We start from the raw sequence: 20,090 nt of genomic DNA, 5'->3' as shown, positions 1-20,090 counted from the left end.
TGGCCTTTATGGAAGAGTGGCAAGAAGAAAGCCATTTCTCAAAGATATCCATAAAAAGTCTCGTTTAAAGTTTGCCACAAGCCACCTGGGAGACACACCAAACATGTGGAAGAAGGTGCTCTGGTCAGATGAAACCAAAATTGAACTTTTTGGCCACAATGCAAAACGATATGTTTGGCGTAAAAGCAACACAGCTCATCACCCTGAACACACCATCCCCACTGTCAAACGTGGTGGTGGCAGCATCATGGTTTGGGCCTGCTTTTCTTCAGCAGGGACAAGGAAGATGGTTAAAATTGACGGGAAGATGGATGCAGCCAAATACAGGAACATTCTGGAAGAAAACCTGTTGGTATCTGCACAAGACCTGAGACTGGGACGGAGATTTATCTTCCAACAGGACATTGATCCAAAACATAAAGCCAAATCTACAATGGAATGGTTCAAAAATAAACGTATCCAGGTGTTAGAATGGCCAAGTCAAAGTCCAGACCTGAATCCAATCGAGAATCTGTGGAACGAGCTGAAGACTGCTGTTCACAAACACTCTCCATCCAACCTCACTGAGCTCGAGCTGTTTTGCAAGGAAGAATGGGCAAGAATGTCAGTCTCTCAATCTGCAAAACTGATAGAAACATACCCCAAGCGACTTGCAGCTGTAATTGGAGCAAAAGGTGGCGCTACAAAGTATTAACGCAAGGGGGCCGAATAATATTGCACGCCCCACTTTTCAGTTTTTTATTTGTTAAAAAAGTTTAAATTATCCAATAAATTTTGTTCCACTTCACGATTGTGTCCCACTTGTTGTTGATTCTTGACAAAAAAATTGAAATTTTATATCTTTATGTTTGAAGCCTGAAATGTGGCAAAAGGTTGCAAGGTTCAAGGGGGCCGAATACTTTTGCAAGGCACTGTATACTGGACTGTCTCAGAAAATTAGAATACACAATATTCTAATTTTCTGAGACAGTCCTGTATATTGTTCTATGTAAAGGACGTCAGCCAAGGTCGGCCCCCCACATTTTTACCACGCCAAATCTGGTCCCCTTTGCAAAAAGTTTGGACACCCCTGCTTTAAATGGTGGATTAATGTACAGGACTGTCTCAGAAAATTAGAATATTGTGTATTCTAATTTTCTGAGACAGTCCAGTATTTACCTCCGCCAGTCAATGACACCTACGGAAAGTTGAGGTTAAGTATTTGGTTGCGTATGTCTGTATGTTTGTCTTCAAGATACCTCAATAACTTATAAAGGGATTGTTATCAAACTTGCAGGATATGTTTGTAATGTTAAATGGAAGGGGTGATTAAATTTGGGGGGGTAATGAGGTCAAAAGTCACAGAGTTTAGAAAATGAATTTTGCCATAACCTAACAACAGATTAGCTATTTGACTCAAATTTGCGGCTAGTTGATATGATGAGAAGCGAAAGAGTGATGACAGGTAAGGCAAAAAAAGAGGTCATAATTTTATACGAGATATTATGTAGCCTACATGACCAGAAATGTTATATCCACATACTGTGTATGGCCACCAGGTCTTGATGAGTTTGTCTGTTTTTTTTTTTAAATGACCAAAAACAGTACAATTTTTTTTAATGTTCAAATTAGTACTACTTCTTTTATATTCCTCCAAGGGCTAACAACTTACATGTGTCATGAGGCATTTATTATTCGTGAAGAAATTAAACATGGTTCTCTCTTACATTGCTCAAAAGTTTTTTTGCAGTTGCAAGTTTTAAAAAGCAAATATATTGTAAAATGTGATATGCCGTGAAGCAATATTAAATAAGGATCAAGCCATTTAACAGATTTCATGAACCACACATCATCCGATCTCAGGCTAACAAAAGAAAGGCCTCTAACGATCGGACACATTCCAGTTTGGTGACCGTATTCCGTACTGTAATATGAACTGATATTATAATCAGGCACGGTGCTTGTAGTTTTTCTCAGTCTGGCAGCTGTCAAGGCTCAATTTTCCATGAACGGCGGCTGTAGGGTCCTTTGAGTCTCACATCACATCTGATCGTGCATCAGATGCACATATATCAGCTATTCCAAGTGTTTCGTGGTTGAGCAAATGCTGCTGTGCCATTAAGTTATCAGGAATGTTTCCAGAATACAGTGTATCACAAAAAGTGAGTACACCCCTCGCATTTCTGCAGATATTTAAGCATATCTTTTCATGGGACAACACTGACAAAATGACACTTTGACACAATGAAAAGTAGTTTGTGTGCAGCTTATATAGGGTATAGGGTTAATTTATTTTCCCCTCAAAATAACTAAAAAATAGCCATTAATATCTAAACCCCTGGCAACAAAAGTGAGTACACCCCTTAGAAACTACGTACATCCCTAAATGTCCAAATTGAGTACTGCTTGTCATTTTCCCTCCAAGATGTCATGTGACTCGTTACAGGAGTGCTTTCAGCATTGCTGCAGAGATTGAAGAGGTGGGGGGTCAGCCTGTTAGTGCTCAGACCATACGCCGCACTCTACATCAAATTGGTCTGCCTGGCTGTCACCCCAGGAGGAAGCCTCTTCTGAAGACGGTACACAAGAAAGCCCACAAACAGTTTGCTGAAGACATGTCAACAAAGCACATGGATTACTGGAACCATGTCCTATGGTCTGATGAGTTGGGCGTTCCACCTCTTCAATCTCTGCAGCAATGCTGATAACACTCACTTTTGTTGCCAGGGGTTTAGATATTAATGTCTATATTTTGAGTGATTTTGAAAGGAAAATAAGTTAACCCTATTATATAAACTGCACACAGACTACTTTTCATTGTGTCAAATTGTCATTATTTCCGTGTTGTCCCATGAAAAGATATACTTAAATATTTGCAGAAATGCGAGGGGTCCATTCACTTTTGTGATACACTGTATTTGTATTTTATCTGACACAAGATATTCTTGTAACTAATATTTTCAGGTGTTGCGGCTCGATTCAGTTTTATCGCATGGCTCAAATCAACGTCAAACAGCGTTTGCAGGTACCGCTTGAATGTATTTACACTGAATGTGACTTCAGATATTGCTTCAGTAATGCTTTAATAGCATACCGAAATTTAAATTTGAACATGGATGACACATTCTTGCCTTGGTGCCAGGAGGAGCGCTCCAAGAGATGAAATCGTAGTGACACTGCCTCTGTCGGTGGTTGGTCTTAAAACTAAGCAGCTGACGGAGGAAAATGCCGACTTTGCATCTCGCAACCGCTACCATCAGTCCTCGTTCATCAAGAGGGATGAGGTGGTACGACAGTCACATGAGTAACTTAAGCTAAACACCATCTCTATCAATGTACATTATTGCCTGCTATTTTGTATTGTACAAAATCTGTGTGTATGTTCTTTGTATCAGTATATGAGAGAGTGAATGATTATATTAAAAGTTGATTCAGACTACCTCGTGATTAATGTGAATCTTGGAATATTTGACTGCATATGTTGACAATTCATAACTAGTTTTCACCTTTCAACACAGTTTAGAAAAGAAACAAAGAAACTGCAACATATTACAGCAATTCCCAGATACCATAAAATATGTCCCCTCTGCTCTGAGACTGTTTTAATGCTATCACTCACTGTTTTGAGTGCTTCAGCTACTCTAATATTGATAAAACTATACAGTATATTATGAATTTTGCATATAAATAGGTCCAGAAATGTAATGAATTCAGCAAAGAGGACCACTGAGAAATGTGAATTTAAATGAATAAATACTTTATGTTACAACTAGTTGCTGAGCATAGCACAGTGTTGGGATGTCATACGCAAACGAATTTGTCAGGAGAAAAGTCTTTTGATCTAGAGCAAAGATGCACAACTCATCTGTGTTGTCGGACATGTTGTAGTTATGTTATGTTAGTTATGTTGTAGTTATTGTCCTTTGGAGGGCCATTGTGTCAATCAATTGCAAGGGCGTAGGTTTGGTCGCAACAATGGTAGGGACGATATAACAGCATAACCTGCATGTACACTTTTTGCTGGGGACGGGACATTAATAGTACCAAACAGTTTGCGTGAACGGGTGTCTGGGCTACATTTTTCACAGATATGAACCTAATCTGTTGATAGGCTGCTAAATGATCAATGCAAAGCAAATCTATTCACTTATTCTAACTTTAATGTGTATAAGTTCAGGTGATACACCGTTCGATTCAAACCTTTGTTTTCAAAAACTACTAATGAAACATTTTGAAAACTTGCAGAACAAATTTTGGGATTTTATTAGGAAATTCAAATTGCAATATTTGAACATAAATTATATTGACATACACAAAAAATACAAACTTGTCAGTAATCTATCCAGGAATACTAAAAAACACAAACAGTTGTCTTATTTTTATCTCTAAATGCATCAGTGGTTTGAGCAATTATGGAAAAAAATCTAAGTGGGAATTAATTTAACTTTTTACCTCGATTATGATTAATGTTTGATTATCTCAAAAAATGTCTGCATAAGCTGCAAATGAAAATATTTTTAAATAAGTAATGTAGAAAATACATTTTAATTAATAAATACATGCACTAATAGGTATTTGGTTTCAAAAGTGTAAACTAAGTGTAAACTTCTTTCCTTCTAAACTAGGCTGTTTACAAGAAGAAAAGCAACACCATTTTGACTGTCAACACTTTCCTGCAAAACGCAGACTGGGACCGCTCTCTCTCAAAGCAGCCTCTTGCTCTCGTTTTTTCGGTTTTACACTTTCCAGCACAGTTCACTAAATTTCTCACAGTTTCATTAACGTTAACAGTAGAAAACACATACAGGAGGACTCTTCTCTCTAAGCCAGTGGTCTCCAACCGCTGGGCCGCGGCGGTCTACTACAACTAGATAGAATGTCTACATAGAAATCCATTGGACTGCTAGCAGTACATCTTGTTTTTTATATCTATGTGCGCTTGTCCTCAATAGTAACGTATGACATAGGCTGTAGGGCGGGCGCATCACATTTGATCCCGGAAATAATTAGCCCCCACACTAGCGAAGATGACTGAAAAACAGACGTCTTTGGACAGATTTTTTACGGGTAAAAGGGCACCTGATGAGCCAGAAGATGAGCCTACAACCTCAAAACAAAATTTTCTTTTAGCAGACAGTACCAAGAATCCTACCTAAAATATGGGTTTGCCGCAACAGTTGACTGTCAGGCGCCAAGTCCGCTCTGCATAATATGCGGCCCACAAACTGCGGAGTAGATTCGTGACCCGTTTGTGAATAAACCGAGTGATTCGAGCATGTCTGTGCAACAGGAGGATCAGCTTGTAGAGATCGCAAATGACGGCGACCTTATACATACATTTGAGACAACAACTCTACCGAGGTTCTGGATTAAAGTCATTCCGGAATATCCTGACATCACTACAAGAGCATTGAAAACCGTGCTACAGTTTCCAACATCGTATCTTTGTGAAGCGGGCTTCGATGCAATGACGGCAACCAAGACAAAGTTACGGAACAGGCTGGACAAAAGGAACACAGTACGTGTCTCACTGTCTCTCATCACACCTAGACCATCTCGTCTCAACGAAACAAGCTCAGGCCTCCCACTGATTCGGCGGGTGAGTTATATTTCCCCTGCACTTAACATTTGTTTGTAGCCCCGTCGTGTTATTTAATATTTGCTGTATTTTTCTGCCGCACATTGCCGGTCCGTGAAAAAAAAAGACCTAAATCACACCGGTCCGTGGTGCAAAAAAGGTTGGGGACCCCTGCTCTAAGCAGCTTCCTACTCGAGTTTTGCATTCAGGACGACACTTCTAAGCAGCTTCCTACTTGAGTTTTGCAGGTTAGCAAGTTCACAGAGTTTAATGTTATGCTAACTCCGATGCAGGATAGACTTTCAGTAATATCCCTCCAATTCAAAGAGGGGGGAGGAGGCGACATGTCTCCAAATTTAATTCTGTTGGGGCTTTGTTAGTGTGGGTGTGTGTGTGTGTGGGGGGGGGGGCAGTCCTCAGCCAATCAAAACATGCATTTGAGGAAAAAAATGGACTGGCACATTAAGCAAGTGAAAAGGGTTAATTGTAAGTCTGAACATAATGAAAATAATTCACCTAATAATGGTAGGGTAAATTCTATCCTTGCAACATATGGCAAGACATTCTAACTTACCTATTTAACTGAACTCATATCATGCGAATATGGTTGCTTAAAAGTTGGTGGGGACAATTTGAGCATCCTGAAAAGTTGGTCGTGTTATGTCCCTACCGTCCGTCCCTATGCAAACATACGTTCTTGGAGCCAACCCATATTAACATTTAACTAATTTGGTTGCCATTGATGGCATTACATGTCCAATTAATTTTGACTGAAAAAAATACTTGTATCGGTATGGATAAGACACAAAGATGACATCGGTATTGGTACTAAGAGTATTAAGAAATAACGTGCCTTAGCAATTTTGACTTATCGAGATGCAGTTTCCAACTTCTGGTTGCCCTACCCAAGGAAAGAAAAAGGCAGCAATTATCGCTCTTTCCAAGATGATGTTAGTCATCAAACCGTGTGGCATCCAATCATATTTCTGCTGTGAATTTCAATTAGTTTATCACTCTCTAAAGTCTAGACCATACGCGGAGATTAAGAGGGGCCGGGAGGTAAGCGAAGGTGGCCGAAATATGTCATTTCATGTCATTGACTTTCCGATACAGTGTATATGAATTTAAAATTAAGACTTTGTCGGTAAAATTTTGTCTATGAAAGTTGTAAACCAATAAAACAAACAAAAACAATGAATGAAATGAACAAACATAATATTTTTATAATTGTCAAAATAATTTTTCGAACTGATCATGTGACTAGCACCTTAGAGACTGTCATTTGCTTTACCTAGCCAAACCTACCTGAGCACAGAAGAGGCAAAATCGATAATGACGTAATTTTTTCTAACCTAAGCTTTAAAAAGTGACAACAACTACTGAGTGAGAACCAAGGATTGAAGATATGGACCATGAAACGTTGGAGAGCACCGCCAAAATGGTGAGCAGAGTTTCAGTTTCCCCCATTAAAGATGCTAATTGTACAACAGAACCATCAATGAGCGTACCCTATTCAATAGACCCCGATGTTGGCCAAAAGCATAGCTGTCCTAAGCAACCTAAGAATTGCCCTAAAAAATGATAGGAAACAAAAAATGTTTATTTTCAACATATTATTAAAAAAAATTCTGCCTGAAATATTCAGTGAAAAAGGATGCCATCTCCTGTTTTGCTTGCTGCGATTTTCAAACTGACCATGGTGAGGATTTATTTCTCAAGGGTGTGAATGACTGGAAAAAAAATTGGCAGTAAATTGGATTTCTGCGTGGAAAGAAAAGTCGGTGTCTACTTCTCCACTAGGTAAGACAAAAAAACGTGTGCACTCACACATGAATGCACGCACCCCCCCCCCCCCCCCCCCCCCACACACACACAGCTGGTATGCCTGTATTTACGAGCATGGGCTAAGCTACTAACCGAGCATATATCTTATAAATTAATTTTATTGCTGTCACTGCGTTTCGGGGTCATCAACATGTTTTGACACCCCCCCCCCCCGCCACAAAAGTCAAACTCCGCCTATGGTCTATCCATTTGTTGTGGGAGGGTGACTGCAAACCCCCCCCACTTCAAATGGATTTAACGTCTAGCGCCGTCAATGGCAGACAATGAGTTAAGTAGTGTCTGACCAAGCCATGCTGAGTTGCTGACAATTACTTTTTATTAAAGTGAGATGCAGTAATTTAATATAAAAAGGGAAAAAAATGTTTATTCTCTCCAAAAACGTGGAATCAGCATCGGTCGATACCAAACTGCCAGGTATTGGGAGCCTCCAAGAAATGATAGTGCAACTCTGGAAAAAATACAGTATTAGTTATGTTAAAACGAAGTTAATTTTAAATTGAATGTGTTAATGGTGCTGTCTACAGTTTTAGTGCGTGCGTGCGCGCGTGGGCAAAGGAGGAGGAGCCCCGCTCCAGCACACTGATAACAGGCTGTTGTTTGCCGCCTCGCCTCGGTCATCTTCCTTTCACCCCCGATAACGACCGGACGTAACGCGGATCTCTTCAACGAGCTACGGGAGTTCCTAAGAAGCCCCCCTCCATGCTGTCCCCGGGAGACCCGCCGGTGTTAACTCGACTTTCCCCGACCACCGCGCTGGATTCTTGGAAACCATGAAAACGTGGTCGCGGGAGCCCGTCCTCGGCGTGTTCCTGTTAGTTTTCACGCTTACTCCATCGTGGTGGCCCCTCGGGGCTGGGACTCCTATAAACAGCAACACGGATGCAGGGACGACCGCCATTTACTTTTCTTTGAGAAGTACCGGTGAAGTGAACAACACGGAGTACGAGTCGACTTCCACTTCATCTCCCCCAAGTGAGAGTTCACCCCCATCCCTGCTGCTCGCGCACTTTGCGGGTAAGATGCGCGTTTCTGCGGCCTACGTGACAAGTGCTCTATGAGTAATAAAAGCCTCAGACTGTTCAGAGTACATATACTATAGGCCTGTATGAATGAAACTTGTCTTTTTATGTTTTCATTGCTTGGTATATGAGTGATTGATTCTCAGTTTTTATTCCAAGTTCAGCCATAATGAGCAACTATTTTGGCAACGGTACCATAATTGGCCTAGAACCTAGGCCAGGGGTCGGCAACCCAAAATGTTGAAAGAGCCAATTTGGAGACCCCCCCCCCCCCCCCCCCCCCAAAAATGAAAGCCGTACATAAGCCTTAAAATGAAGGCAACACATGCTTTATGTATCTACATTAGCTGTATTAGCATACTATCAAAATGACTAAATTGGCTACAAATACAGCCTTCATGATTACCGTATTTTCTGAGCAATAAGGCGCAGCTGAAAGCCTTCAATTTTCTTTAGGGCTGTCAAACGATTAAAATTTTTAATCGAGTTAATTACAGCTTAAAAATTAAATAATCGTAATTAATCGCAATTCAAACCATCCATAAAATTTGCCATATTTTTCTGTAAATTATTGTTGGAATGAAAAGATAAGACACAAGACGGATATATACATTCAACATACAGTACATAAGTACTGTATTTGTTCATTATAACAATTAATCAAGATGGCATTAACATTATTTGACATTCTCTTAAAGCGATCCATGGATAGAAAAACTTGTAGTTCTTAAGAGATAAATGTTAGTACAAGTTATAGAAATTTTATATTAAAACCCCTCTTAATGTTTTCGTTTTATTAAAATTTGTAAAATTTTCAATCAAAAGTTGCTCGCAATTGTTGATGTCATTACCATGCTCACTCCCCAAACCCATAAAATCATTTGGACCCAAGCGCCAGCAGAGGGCGCCAAATAACAAAAAACAAGTAACAAGTAACAAGCGGACATTACACTTCTGTCATTTTAATCTGAGCGGGGCATGTGCGTTAATTGCATCAAATATTTTAAAGTGATTAATTTAAAAATTTAATTACCGCCCGTTAACGCGATAATTTTGACAGCCTTAATTTTCTTAAAAGCCGACAGGGTGCCTTATAAATGGATCAATATTAGTTAATCTTGGCATAACATTCTGTTTAGCTCAGCTCCATCTTGTGTTTGAATAATGCAACGCCAACCAGTACTACTGCTACTGCTGCACCTTATAATGCAGTGTGCCCTATACATGAAAATAGTTTTACAATTGGCCACTCATTGAAGGTGCACCTTATACTCCGATGCTTTATAGCAGGGGTGTCCAAACTTTTTGCAATGGGGGCCAGATTTGGTGTGGTTAAAATGTGGGGGGCCAACCTTGGCTGACGTCCTTTACTTAGAACAATATATTTAAGCAAATTTTAGCAAGCCATTCTGTGTTTCTTTTTTTTTAATTATTACATTTCAACAAACTCGCAACTAGCATTTGTGGTGTTCTCTCTCGATTCTCGGGCTCTTGCGAAATACTGCTGCTCTGAAATTAAACTAGCTTCAAGTTGCTTTCTCGCTGCGTGTCTTCCCTGTAATCTTGTCGTACATGTCAGCCTGTCTTGTTTGGTAATATTGCCTCACATTCTTTAAAAACAGCTACTGTCTTTTTGCAAATGAGGCAGACACAGTTGTTGTGTATTCTAGTGAAGAAATAGTCCAATTTCCACCTATCCTTGAAGCGTCGGCTGTCACAGTTAACTTTCTTTTTTGTGTTGATTGTCGCCATTTTAGAAAATTGGGAGTAAAGGGTCACACGGGGTAATGTTGCTTAGAGTGCTCCTGCCTTCTAGTGGATAAATGAGGAGCAGCATTTGTGTGTAAGCTACTTCATATGCTAGTAGTAGTACTGCTGACCAATTTATTAAAGTCTGTGCGGGCCAGACGTTATTGATTTTATGACAGAGGCTGGGGGCCGGATGAAATTTGACCAGGGGCCGCATTTGGCCCCCGGGCCGGACTTTGGACATGTCTGCTTTATAGCGTGGAAAATACGGTAAATGTTTATTTTTGTGTCATGTTTTTCCTACTACACAAATCATATTAAAACTAAAAATATATTTCCCTCCCCCATCTTTTTCCATTTTCAAACATTTTTGAAAAAGCTCCAGGGAGCCACTACAGCTGCGTTAAAGAGCCGCATGTGGCTCTAGAGCCGCGGGCTGCTGACCGCCGGCCTAAGTGCTGACTAAAAAAGTGGTTATGTTTTGAGTCATTTTAAGTCCACTTAAAAAAATAGAATAGTAACTGTTTGAATATTAAAACTAGTTTTGTGTGGTATTGGCCGATACCGATAGTGTGCCGATTCCTTTATTTATTTATTATTTTTTAAAAATAAATTAAGGCTGAAGCTGTCCATTATTTTAGTAGTCAATTAATTTATCAACGAGTTGGTTCGAAAAAGCGAGTCATTGGATTAGGAACATTTAATGTGTTGCAGAATAAATTTTAGGAGATGCAAAAAAGGAGCTTGTTAAGACCGCACTTTCAAAGGAGCATTAAATGCGTATACAAAATAAAATTCCCGAGTGTTTCTTTAAACTATTCAGAATTGCACTTTCATTTAAAAATAAATTAAAATACCTGAGCTAAGCCTCAAACGGTATAAAAAATAAATAAATAAATAAATGAGGATCTAAATACAACAAGAGAGCAAATGGCTAACTTGCATAGAAAAAGACAAAAAGCTGTTTTTTTAAATTACAATGCTCTCAACAAATCGTTCAAACACATATTCCCACAAAAAACTGCTAAATATACCTATAAACTAAATTACAAATGCATAAATAAACATATTAGCTCAAACAAAAACTTATTATATGTTGGTCTTAACAGGGACCAGCTGGATTCAGCCCTGTTAAATGAGTTATGTAATATTCGATGTTGCCACTAGAGGGCAGTATATCCACCCAAATCACTAAAACTAATTGCAAACACAAAACAAACCATTACAACACCACTCTAATTTAACAAATACTCGAAGCAGCAAAAGCTTTGTTCTAATTAAATTACTCAAGTTCATCGATTAATCGTTGCAGCACTATTATGAATAATTTATTTTCTTTTAATACTAAATTACTGCATACTCACTTGACTGTGAAGTAATTGTCATCATGGCTTGATCAGAAGCTGCTCAACTCATTGTCTGCCATTGACTTTGCTAGATGTACCAATCTAGTTGAAGTGAGAGGGTTGGCAGAAAATAAGCAAATGGTCGGTGTGCATAGCTTGTGGCCATCTTGGGTGGGGTGACCAGCAGTTGCAAACTAGATCTCAAAAAGTACATATTGCACAGCATCGGCACGTTATTTCTTCGTACTCTCTGATACCGATGACGTCATTTTAGTGCCGTACTGCCATAGTGGTACTGATCATAACTGTGTTAAAAATCAGTAATTAACCAATTACTCACAGTAAAAGCTGTACTTCAATATTTTTTCCAACAGCAAAATGTTAAATTTTATTTGTGAATGTGTTGTACTTTAAAGTTAAATACGACTGAAATATGCAAGCTAAAGTCTAAATTCTAATTTTGGTTGTATTGCCTGTTTTAACTGTATGACACTAGTTGCATAAAGTTAGACTGCTGCTGTAATCGATTCTTCACAGCACATAGATATATTAGAGATCGACCCATAGGGGTTTTCAGGACCGATACCAATTATTGGTAGTTAGAGGGGCCGATAACCGATTTTTGGAGCCAATGTTCATTTGCAGTGAAAGTGTGAAAATTGGCGTAAAAAATGAATAATGCAAACACTGAACTTAATTCAAATGCCTAAATCATGTTTATTAAATCACACAAATAGAAAATAATAGCTCCAGAAGTGCTTGAAGCACAATACAAGAGTAACTCCATTTGCCAATTTAGGCATGTGCCGATAATCGGTTTCAAGGTATACCGTGGTATGGAAACATCACAGTTTCAAAACCTCAATTTTTTTCTGTCATACCGTCCCAAAGGTATTAGCTGTTTTATGTACCATAAATGAAGAGAGAGATCCCTCGCTTGCAGCTTCAAAGCTCAACCCTCCCCCACCGGTTGTTGCTCAATGTCAGTGAGTCAGCTGTGCTACACGATGGCTGAAACTCCGGAACTTTTTCCCCCCATTGAAGAAAACGAAATTGCTAGTATAGGAATACTTCGGTTACAGAAAAATTACAGATGGCTGCAGATTAGAGGAGGAGGGCCAACCAACATGTAATACATGTTTGCGGAGGGTGGCTGCCGAGGAGGCAATACCTCCAATATGATGTCGCATTTATACAAAAGTAATGTTAGTAAACACTGTCATGAACGTTTCCCACCAGCTATGAGAGTTAACTCCAGCATGTTTAGTGTGTCTAGCTGTGGTAAAACATGTGTTTTTTTCTCTCCGGCAACTGTCTTTGTTGAGAAAGAGAGTGTGTGTATAATGTAAACATGATACGAGTCATACACATGTGCTTTTTATGGAAAATAATTCAATTATTTTTGTTCTGATGGCAATAACGTTAAGCTGTGGCTGTGGGTTTACGCTCACCTAAAGGATTGCATTTATTTCAATTTTATTTAGAATTTTTATTATTTTTTGTTATTTGTTTTATTTATTTTAACTTCACATTATACTTATGTTTCAATTTGCTAGTATGTTCTGAAAAATGAATATCCTGTTCAACCGTGTAACCCAGAGTAACTCAAAAGTAACTCATATTTGAGGTGTAATTGCGATACTATGAAACCGAATATTTTTGCTTACGGTTATCATACCGTCAGAATCTCATACCGGCACATTCCTAATTTACCATTACCATTTAACCAATCAGAGAAGGGGATGAATACTAGTGCATGAGACATCAGGCAGGAGAGAGAGGCGCGGCTGCATCTGAGCCAAAATAACCCGGTTTTAAATAGATTTTTAAAATTTAGGCCGGTCGGATTAAAAAAAAAAAAAAAAGGCAGATACCGATACATGTCAAATTTCCAAATATTCGAGTCAATAATAAAATTGTGGACCAATAAAAGAAATATTGTTGCAACAAAATATAAATGGAAGTAATACTGTAGGATTATAGTATTGGCCTGAATATAAGACAGTGTTTTTTGCATTGAAATAAGACTGAAAAAGTGGGGGTCGTCTTATATTCGCGGTCTAGACATTATACCCATTCACGACGCTAGATGGCGCCAGATATCATAGAAGCAATGTTCTGTCATGAGTCATGACATATCTCAGCTACTCTCAAGTTTAACCAGTTTGCATTATTTTATTGCAATGTTTTTCCCTATTCAGATTTCTTTCAAGACTACAGTTACAGTTAGACTTCACTTTGATGGTTAATGCAGTTATTGCAATTTTGTTGTTTTATCACAATAGATTAGTTTATTTACATTTCAAAAACCAGAAGCCATTCATTTACGAATGTGATTGCACTCTAGTTTACATATTTAGTGTTCTGATATTAAGATTTGAATGAGGCAAAATTACATGCTTTTTCTCTCAAATATATTGTTATAATCATTTGTTTCAGATGTACTGTAATTAGTTTCTGTATAAAAATTAATTTGGTGTTCAGAAAGCCTTTTTTCAAACTTGAGTCTTGAAAAAGAGGGGGTCGTCTTATAATCAGGGCCATCTTATTTTCGGACCAATACGGTAATTATATGTACAGTATATGACAGTGAAAATTTATATACAGTAATTTGAATATTCAACTCAAACATAGAAGGAAAATAAAATGAACCAGCACATAGTGCACATTTTAAGGCAGGGGGGGGTCTAATTTCATCATTTGTTTCTAAATTACATTCTATAAATTCCTTTCTAGTGTACTAGGCTCGTGTGTAATACTTCTTCTTGACATTTGAATCCCTCAGTGTCTCTATCTCAGTAGTTATTGGAAGGAAAACAATAAAGTAGAAGTTGTCGCCATGTGTCCAACATGTGGAGAAACTCTACTCAAACCTCCAGAATCTGACAAAATATTGCTAACAAATGTTCCTCATACTGTGTGTTCCCAACTGCATACCACCATACCGTTGCATCATACAATTTGCTTGATAATTCTTACACAAGTTAGTTTAAAGCCACATGCAAGGATCGAAGGTTAGAATGAGTGCGTTTGAATTTGTGCTAATTGAGGCACTAGTTTAATCTTCTGAGTGTAAAGAGTATGTTGCATTTTTGCAATTCAACAAGTAGAGGAAATTAAAGTTAACTGTGCTCAGCAGATTCTGGTATTTTTTGTTTTTTACTTTGTTACAAGATACATATTTTTTTATTCAGCCGAGATTTGGGTGGTATTTAAAAGCACAGTGAGGCGTCTGTTCATGATTAAGAAAAATGCAACAAATGATTGAAATAGGAGATAATTCAAACATTAGCCATAAAGTTGGTTAGTTGCCATTTACAAGCCTCTTACTACTTGCCACGTTACACCCATATGTTGTTCATCTTGGAGAGACCCAAGCCAAAATAGGGTAAAATGTAACATTACTTGCATTTGTTCAAACCCCGCCCCTTACATAAAAATAAATGCATCTAAACAACACAGTTGGTATTTTTGTTGACTTTTTCTTGTTAAGTCAAGAAAGAAATTCAGTCGTAATTCCAGTGGTTAGTGGGTTTAAAAACAACTCTTTGAACTGCGAGGCTCACATCCATAAGCGTCGCTCTTCTGTCTTTTGCTCAATGCTCACTCAGCTTTAGGAAGGAAGCGACGGATCCCCAGAGGAGACATTTGCCGCCATATTTAGGCTTTCAAGCTGATGTTAGAGTAGAAAACTCCGCCTGCCAATTGTTCTCCACCCAGAAATGTTGCCTCTGCTCTGCTGCAAACAGCAGGAGTCCTCACATCATCATCTATAAAGCTGTCTGTGTGTCTGACAGTCTCATAGTGACCATAGTGCATCATAGTACTGACTAAGATGGGTGTACTGTATAAATGTATTTCAGCACTGACCATTTGGGGCTGCAGCAATTAATTATTTTACTAGTTGATTAATCTATCAAATAGTTTGTTTGAATAATCGAGTAATCGGATTAGGAACATTTAATGGGTTGCAGAAGGAATTTTAGGAAAAGTAAAACAACAGCTTGCTAAGATTGCAATTTCAAAAGAGCATTAAAAAGAGCATACGACAGGAGAAAAAAAAAGTCTTAAATAGCATTATTATGTGAATTAGAATCATATTTTGAGACGATTTGAGAATATACAACAATTTAGCAAAGCGCAGATGATGAGAAATTAGTCTTTTAATCTGCCGGTTAGACACGCCTACCATTATAGACCCTACCCACGTGACGTCACAACTCTGCCCTCCTGACTGGTGCCGCCCAATTGTCCGTCAACACATCGTGTTTACCTGTTACGGCTACGTACATTCCTCCTATTTATGGTGTGTTTTTCTGCTCGTTAACATTAATAATCAAAATGGTGAAGGCGTGTGTGGCGGTCGGTCGCAATAACAGAGAAGATAGACCGAGAGACTTGAAGTTCTACCGGATTCCGAGAGACCCGGAGAGGAGGGAGCGAGATGGGCTGCTGCAATTCGACGAGAAAACTGGGCTCCAAACGATTACCACAGATTATGTAGTAGTCATTTTATATCTGGTAAGATGCATTTAATATATATTTAGAGGGTTTTGGGCTGACAACCATAATTAAGATCATTGCTAGGCTAATCGCCGACAACATACACGTATGTATGTAGTGAGAGTGCTATCGCTAAACCATATAAACATTAAAAGCCCTAGCTCCATTGACAAATGACATGAAATACATTAGACTTGACAGTGGATGTTAGCAAGAACAAAATATTTTGAATTGAAAATTTCGTAACTCACCTTTCCAAGCACAAGATAGATTCCTGCCGAATTTTCGTGGACGAGGACCTGTTTCACCCAACCAGCAACGAAGTATTTATAAGTCTCCAAGCTCTTAAAGTTTCTCAAACTGATTTTGTGTGGAGTTGTAAATATCAGGGTAGCTAGCAGATGTCAGGCAAATACGGCGAAGACAGCGGGTCGAAAAACATCGATTTAGGCATCAAATATGGATCTGGCGAATGGATAAACTGAAGCTTTTCCACATAACGCCTTTTATGCAACGCATCCAGTGAGTTTACGGCATCCGAAAGCACCGGGTCTTCCATGAAATGCATTATAAATTGCTCGATCAATTGAGACCATTGATAATACAGACACAAAATGACGGACAAGGGGGCGGAACAATACAGCGATCACGTGATTCTGTGACGTCTGTGGGTAGGGTCTATAGAGCTCGAGCGTCCCCAACAGGTGGATGACGTCCGCGGGAGACTGGGCTCATCGGTTTTACTATTCAGCCCATTGAGGGGGAATTATTCAGAACGAGGAAAACGCGACGAAGAGAGCCGCAAAATGTCATTGTTTCAGTCTCACTACTCCAATATTTTTACAGGATATTCTTTTTATCCAAGTATTTTCCCCCAATAGCTAAATAAATGGCTTGAGAAGGACCAGTCAGCTTGTCGAGGGGGAACTATTCACAAAGAGGAAAACGTGACGAAGAGAGCTGCAAAATGTCATTGTTTCTGTCTCTTTACGTCAATATTTTTACAGGATATTCTTTTTATCCAAGTATTTTCCCCAATTGCTAAATAAATAGCATGGTCATGACAAATAACAGTCTTTTGCTAAATGGAATATGAAATGATAAAAATGCACTTATTCAGGACGACATGGCAAAATTACTCCATAATGGTCAAAACTGTCGACTTCCCCTTTACTGTCGCATCTCCCGAACGATATTTTATGACACCTAAATCGGACATATGTCATTTCTCTTCCCCGGCTTCGGAGAATGTAAACAAACCAAGAGGCCTGACAGCTAGCCAACATGCTAACCCGAACCGAGTGATGTTTCAAAGTCTTCGAAGCGGAAAATCACACATAACTAGCCCGGATTATTTGACATGACGACTGGGTTGTCGTTTGTCTTCACGGATCGGCAACCCGCCTGGCAGAGAGCAATTTACAGTTCGTTCCCCGGAGGAGGGCGGCTGCATATGTTGTGCAGCTAATGTGCTTGAGGAGAGCTTTTTATATGCCTATCAATGATCAAATGTAAGTAGTCCTTTATTTAAAGAAAGTTTGTAGTGTTTACTTTGTAATCGCTGTATTAATATTTGACATAATACAAAACAAGATGTTTACTCACTTCCTCGTAAGTCCAATGGTCCCACAGTAAATATCCACGGTGAATGGGAACCTTTTGAAACTCCAAAAAGGCGCACACGCCTCTCCCACATAAAGCAAGATTTTTCTGCAGCCATTTGGCTGGCGTGATGCGAAAAATAAACGTATTAATCCGCAAAATCAGCTGAATCCTTAGTCCTCATACACAACAGTATGGCTGTTTAGTGAAGAGGACGCCTTCACCCGTACCCGTCACAGCGCCCTCCTCCTCAATGCAAGACCGAAGCCGGAAGTCACTCATTTTCATGGCGCGGGATTAAAAAAACTAAATAAATATAGCGATCGCTTCCACACACATCCAAGCGTCCATATCATTCAGGAGCATGAAATACTGCGTGTAGTATGAAATAAACATGCTTTTTCGTGTCACATGCACTTTAAATACGATTACAAAATGAAATTCCTGAGTGTTCCTTCAAACTATGCAGAACTGCACTTTCATTTAAAAATAAATTATAATACCTGAGTTTAGCCACAAATGGTATAAAAAAAATAATAAATGAAATTATAATACCTGAGTTTAGCCACAAATGGTATAAAAAAAATAATAAATGAGAATCTAAGTACAACAAGAGAACAATCGGATAACTTGCACAGCAAAAGGCCGCGAGCTTAAATGCTATAAAATGCTAACGTTTATTTTTACAATGCTCTTAACAAATTGTTCAAACACATATTCCCACAAAAAAACGGCTAAATATAACTATAAACTAAATTACGAATGCATAAAAAAATCTATTAGTTTAAATAAAAAATTACCATATCTCGGTTTTAACATGGAGCAGCTAGATTCAGCCAGATTAAATGTGTTATGTCTTATTGTTGCCACTAGAAGGCAGTGTATCCACCTAAATCAATAAAACTAAATGCAAACACTTTCAAAACTGTCCATTACAATGCCACTCTAATTAAACGAATACTCGAAGCAGCAAAATTTGATTCGAAGCTTTATTCTAACCGAATTACTTGAGTTAATCGATTAATCGTTGCAGCACTACTGACAATATTTAAATATCATCTGTAAATGAGTCTAAAAGCAATTGTTTTATGTTTCAGACACTGAGCAAACACAAACCACAAGAGAAATAAGTACAAAATCGCTGGAGACTGTTCATGGATCCACTGAGTCATTCACGTCCTCCCTGGTCGGCACCTCTTCTGAGACCGGCAGTAGCAGCAAAAGCTGGAGTGATGCTTCACAAACCAAAAACCTGCCTCGTGTCCCGGCCGGTGTGTCCAACAAAGAACTGTTTTCCCGTATGTCGACACAGGACTCCTCTAATCTCCATCTTGGAGAAGTCATCCCCTTCAGGTCGCAGACTCAAACCCTCACAGACAGCATCTTCACCTCAACCACCATCAGCCGGGCTGGAGAGAGGACCCTGCTATCTGTCACCTCTTCTTCCTCTAAGAACAGTTCCTCCTCCTCAGTCTTTACAGAGGGCTCAAACTCTCATCAACCCTCCTCTACTTGGAGCATTCCATCTCCAGGGGGAGCAAAGACTGAAGACTACACTCACAGTGTACAGTCCACTGAAGAAACAGAAGACCTTTTGCGCACTCAGTCGTCATTTCCCGAAACATCCCAAGGAACCCAAACCCTTGCCGGACAGCTGAATGCCACTGGACATCAACACATGCTAACATCAGAGGCAACTTCACTCTCGACGCCCAGCATGTCCAGCACCGAAAAATCAAATGACTACTTCTACTCCACATATCCAGCAGTATCGCCCGTGAAGAATCCCACTTTTGTACCCAACCAGGAGTCCACAGTGGAACCTTTCACTGAATCTTCTAGGGTGACCATAAGCTATAGCTCTCAGAACACTGGCTTGAGCACAGAGGAGATTTTATCTAGAAGCGAGGAGGAACACTTTACTTTCACCACAGCTCCCCCACTGATTAGTGGTACGACAAATCAGTATGACACCCACATGAAATCAACTGACGACTTCATCACTACAACATCAGTCACTGTAACTGACAGGTAAGTTATTATTATTATTATTTTTTTTACGCCATAAATTAATACACTTGTGCAGAGGTTCTTAAATGTTATTTATATAATTACTATGGGGTAAATATTAGCATATGCTTTGATTTTAACTTTAACTTTCTAAATTTTTGAGTTAAATAGGTTAATCCATTATCAAATTTTCACCAGATTTATCGACCTCTATGATTTTTACCTCATTACATATCTATATTACAAAAAATATCCTGCAAGTGTAATAATAATAATCACTTTACACTGGTAGACAATAAGGGAAATTAAGTTCACTGGTCCCACTATAAAAATCACTGGCCCAGGTCAACGCGTCACTTATTGATCCCAATAATCACGAAAAAGAACAATTTGCTTGAATAACATTCATTTTTTCGCGCTAGATAATGAAAAGTGCAGCAAAACGGTGCAAAAACATAA

The 20,090-nt window shown here is 39.0% G+C and overlaps 2 protein-coding genes across 2 annotated transcripts in view; both read left to right on the top strand.

The window, feature by feature from the left end:
- The window catches only part of LOC130927231 (solute carrier family 12 member 8-like), a 42,217-nt gene extending 38,918 nt beyond the window's left edge, over positions 1-3,299 (top strand). Inside the window, exons 13-14 of the mRNA XM_057852912.1 lie at positions 2,944-3,004; positions 3,122-3,299. Coding sequence (XP_057708895.1) covers positions 2,944-3,004; positions 3,122-3,287 — 227 coding nt within the window. The 3' untranslated portion in view covers positions 3,288-3,299. The remainder of the gene's footprint in view (positions 1-2,943; positions 3,005-3,121) is intronic.
- Positions 3,300-8,003: 4,704 nt separating this feature from the next.
- Positions 8,004-20,090, top strand: part of LOC130927212 (protein HEG-like) — a 51,358-nt gene continuing 39,271 nt past the window's right edge. The window contains exons 1-2 of the mRNA XM_057852868.1: positions 8,004-8,416; positions 18,719-19,652. Coding sequence (XP_057708851.1) covers positions 8,173-8,416; positions 18,719-19,652 — 1,178 coding nt within the window. The 5' untranslated portion in view covers positions 8,004-8,172. The remainder of the gene's footprint in view (positions 8,417-18,718; positions 19,653-20,090) is intronic.

Source organism: Corythoichthys intestinalis, chromosome 12 (genome assembly GCF_030265065.1).
Source record: "Corythoichthys intestinalis isolate RoL2023-P3 chromosome 12, ASM3026506v1, whole genome shotgun sequence".
Classification (NCBI taxonomy): Eukaryota; Metazoa; Chordata; class Actinopteri; order Syngnathiformes; family Syngnathidae; genus Corythoichthys; species Corythoichthys intestinalis.
This window is presented reverse-complemented; position numbering and strand designations above follow the sequence as displayed.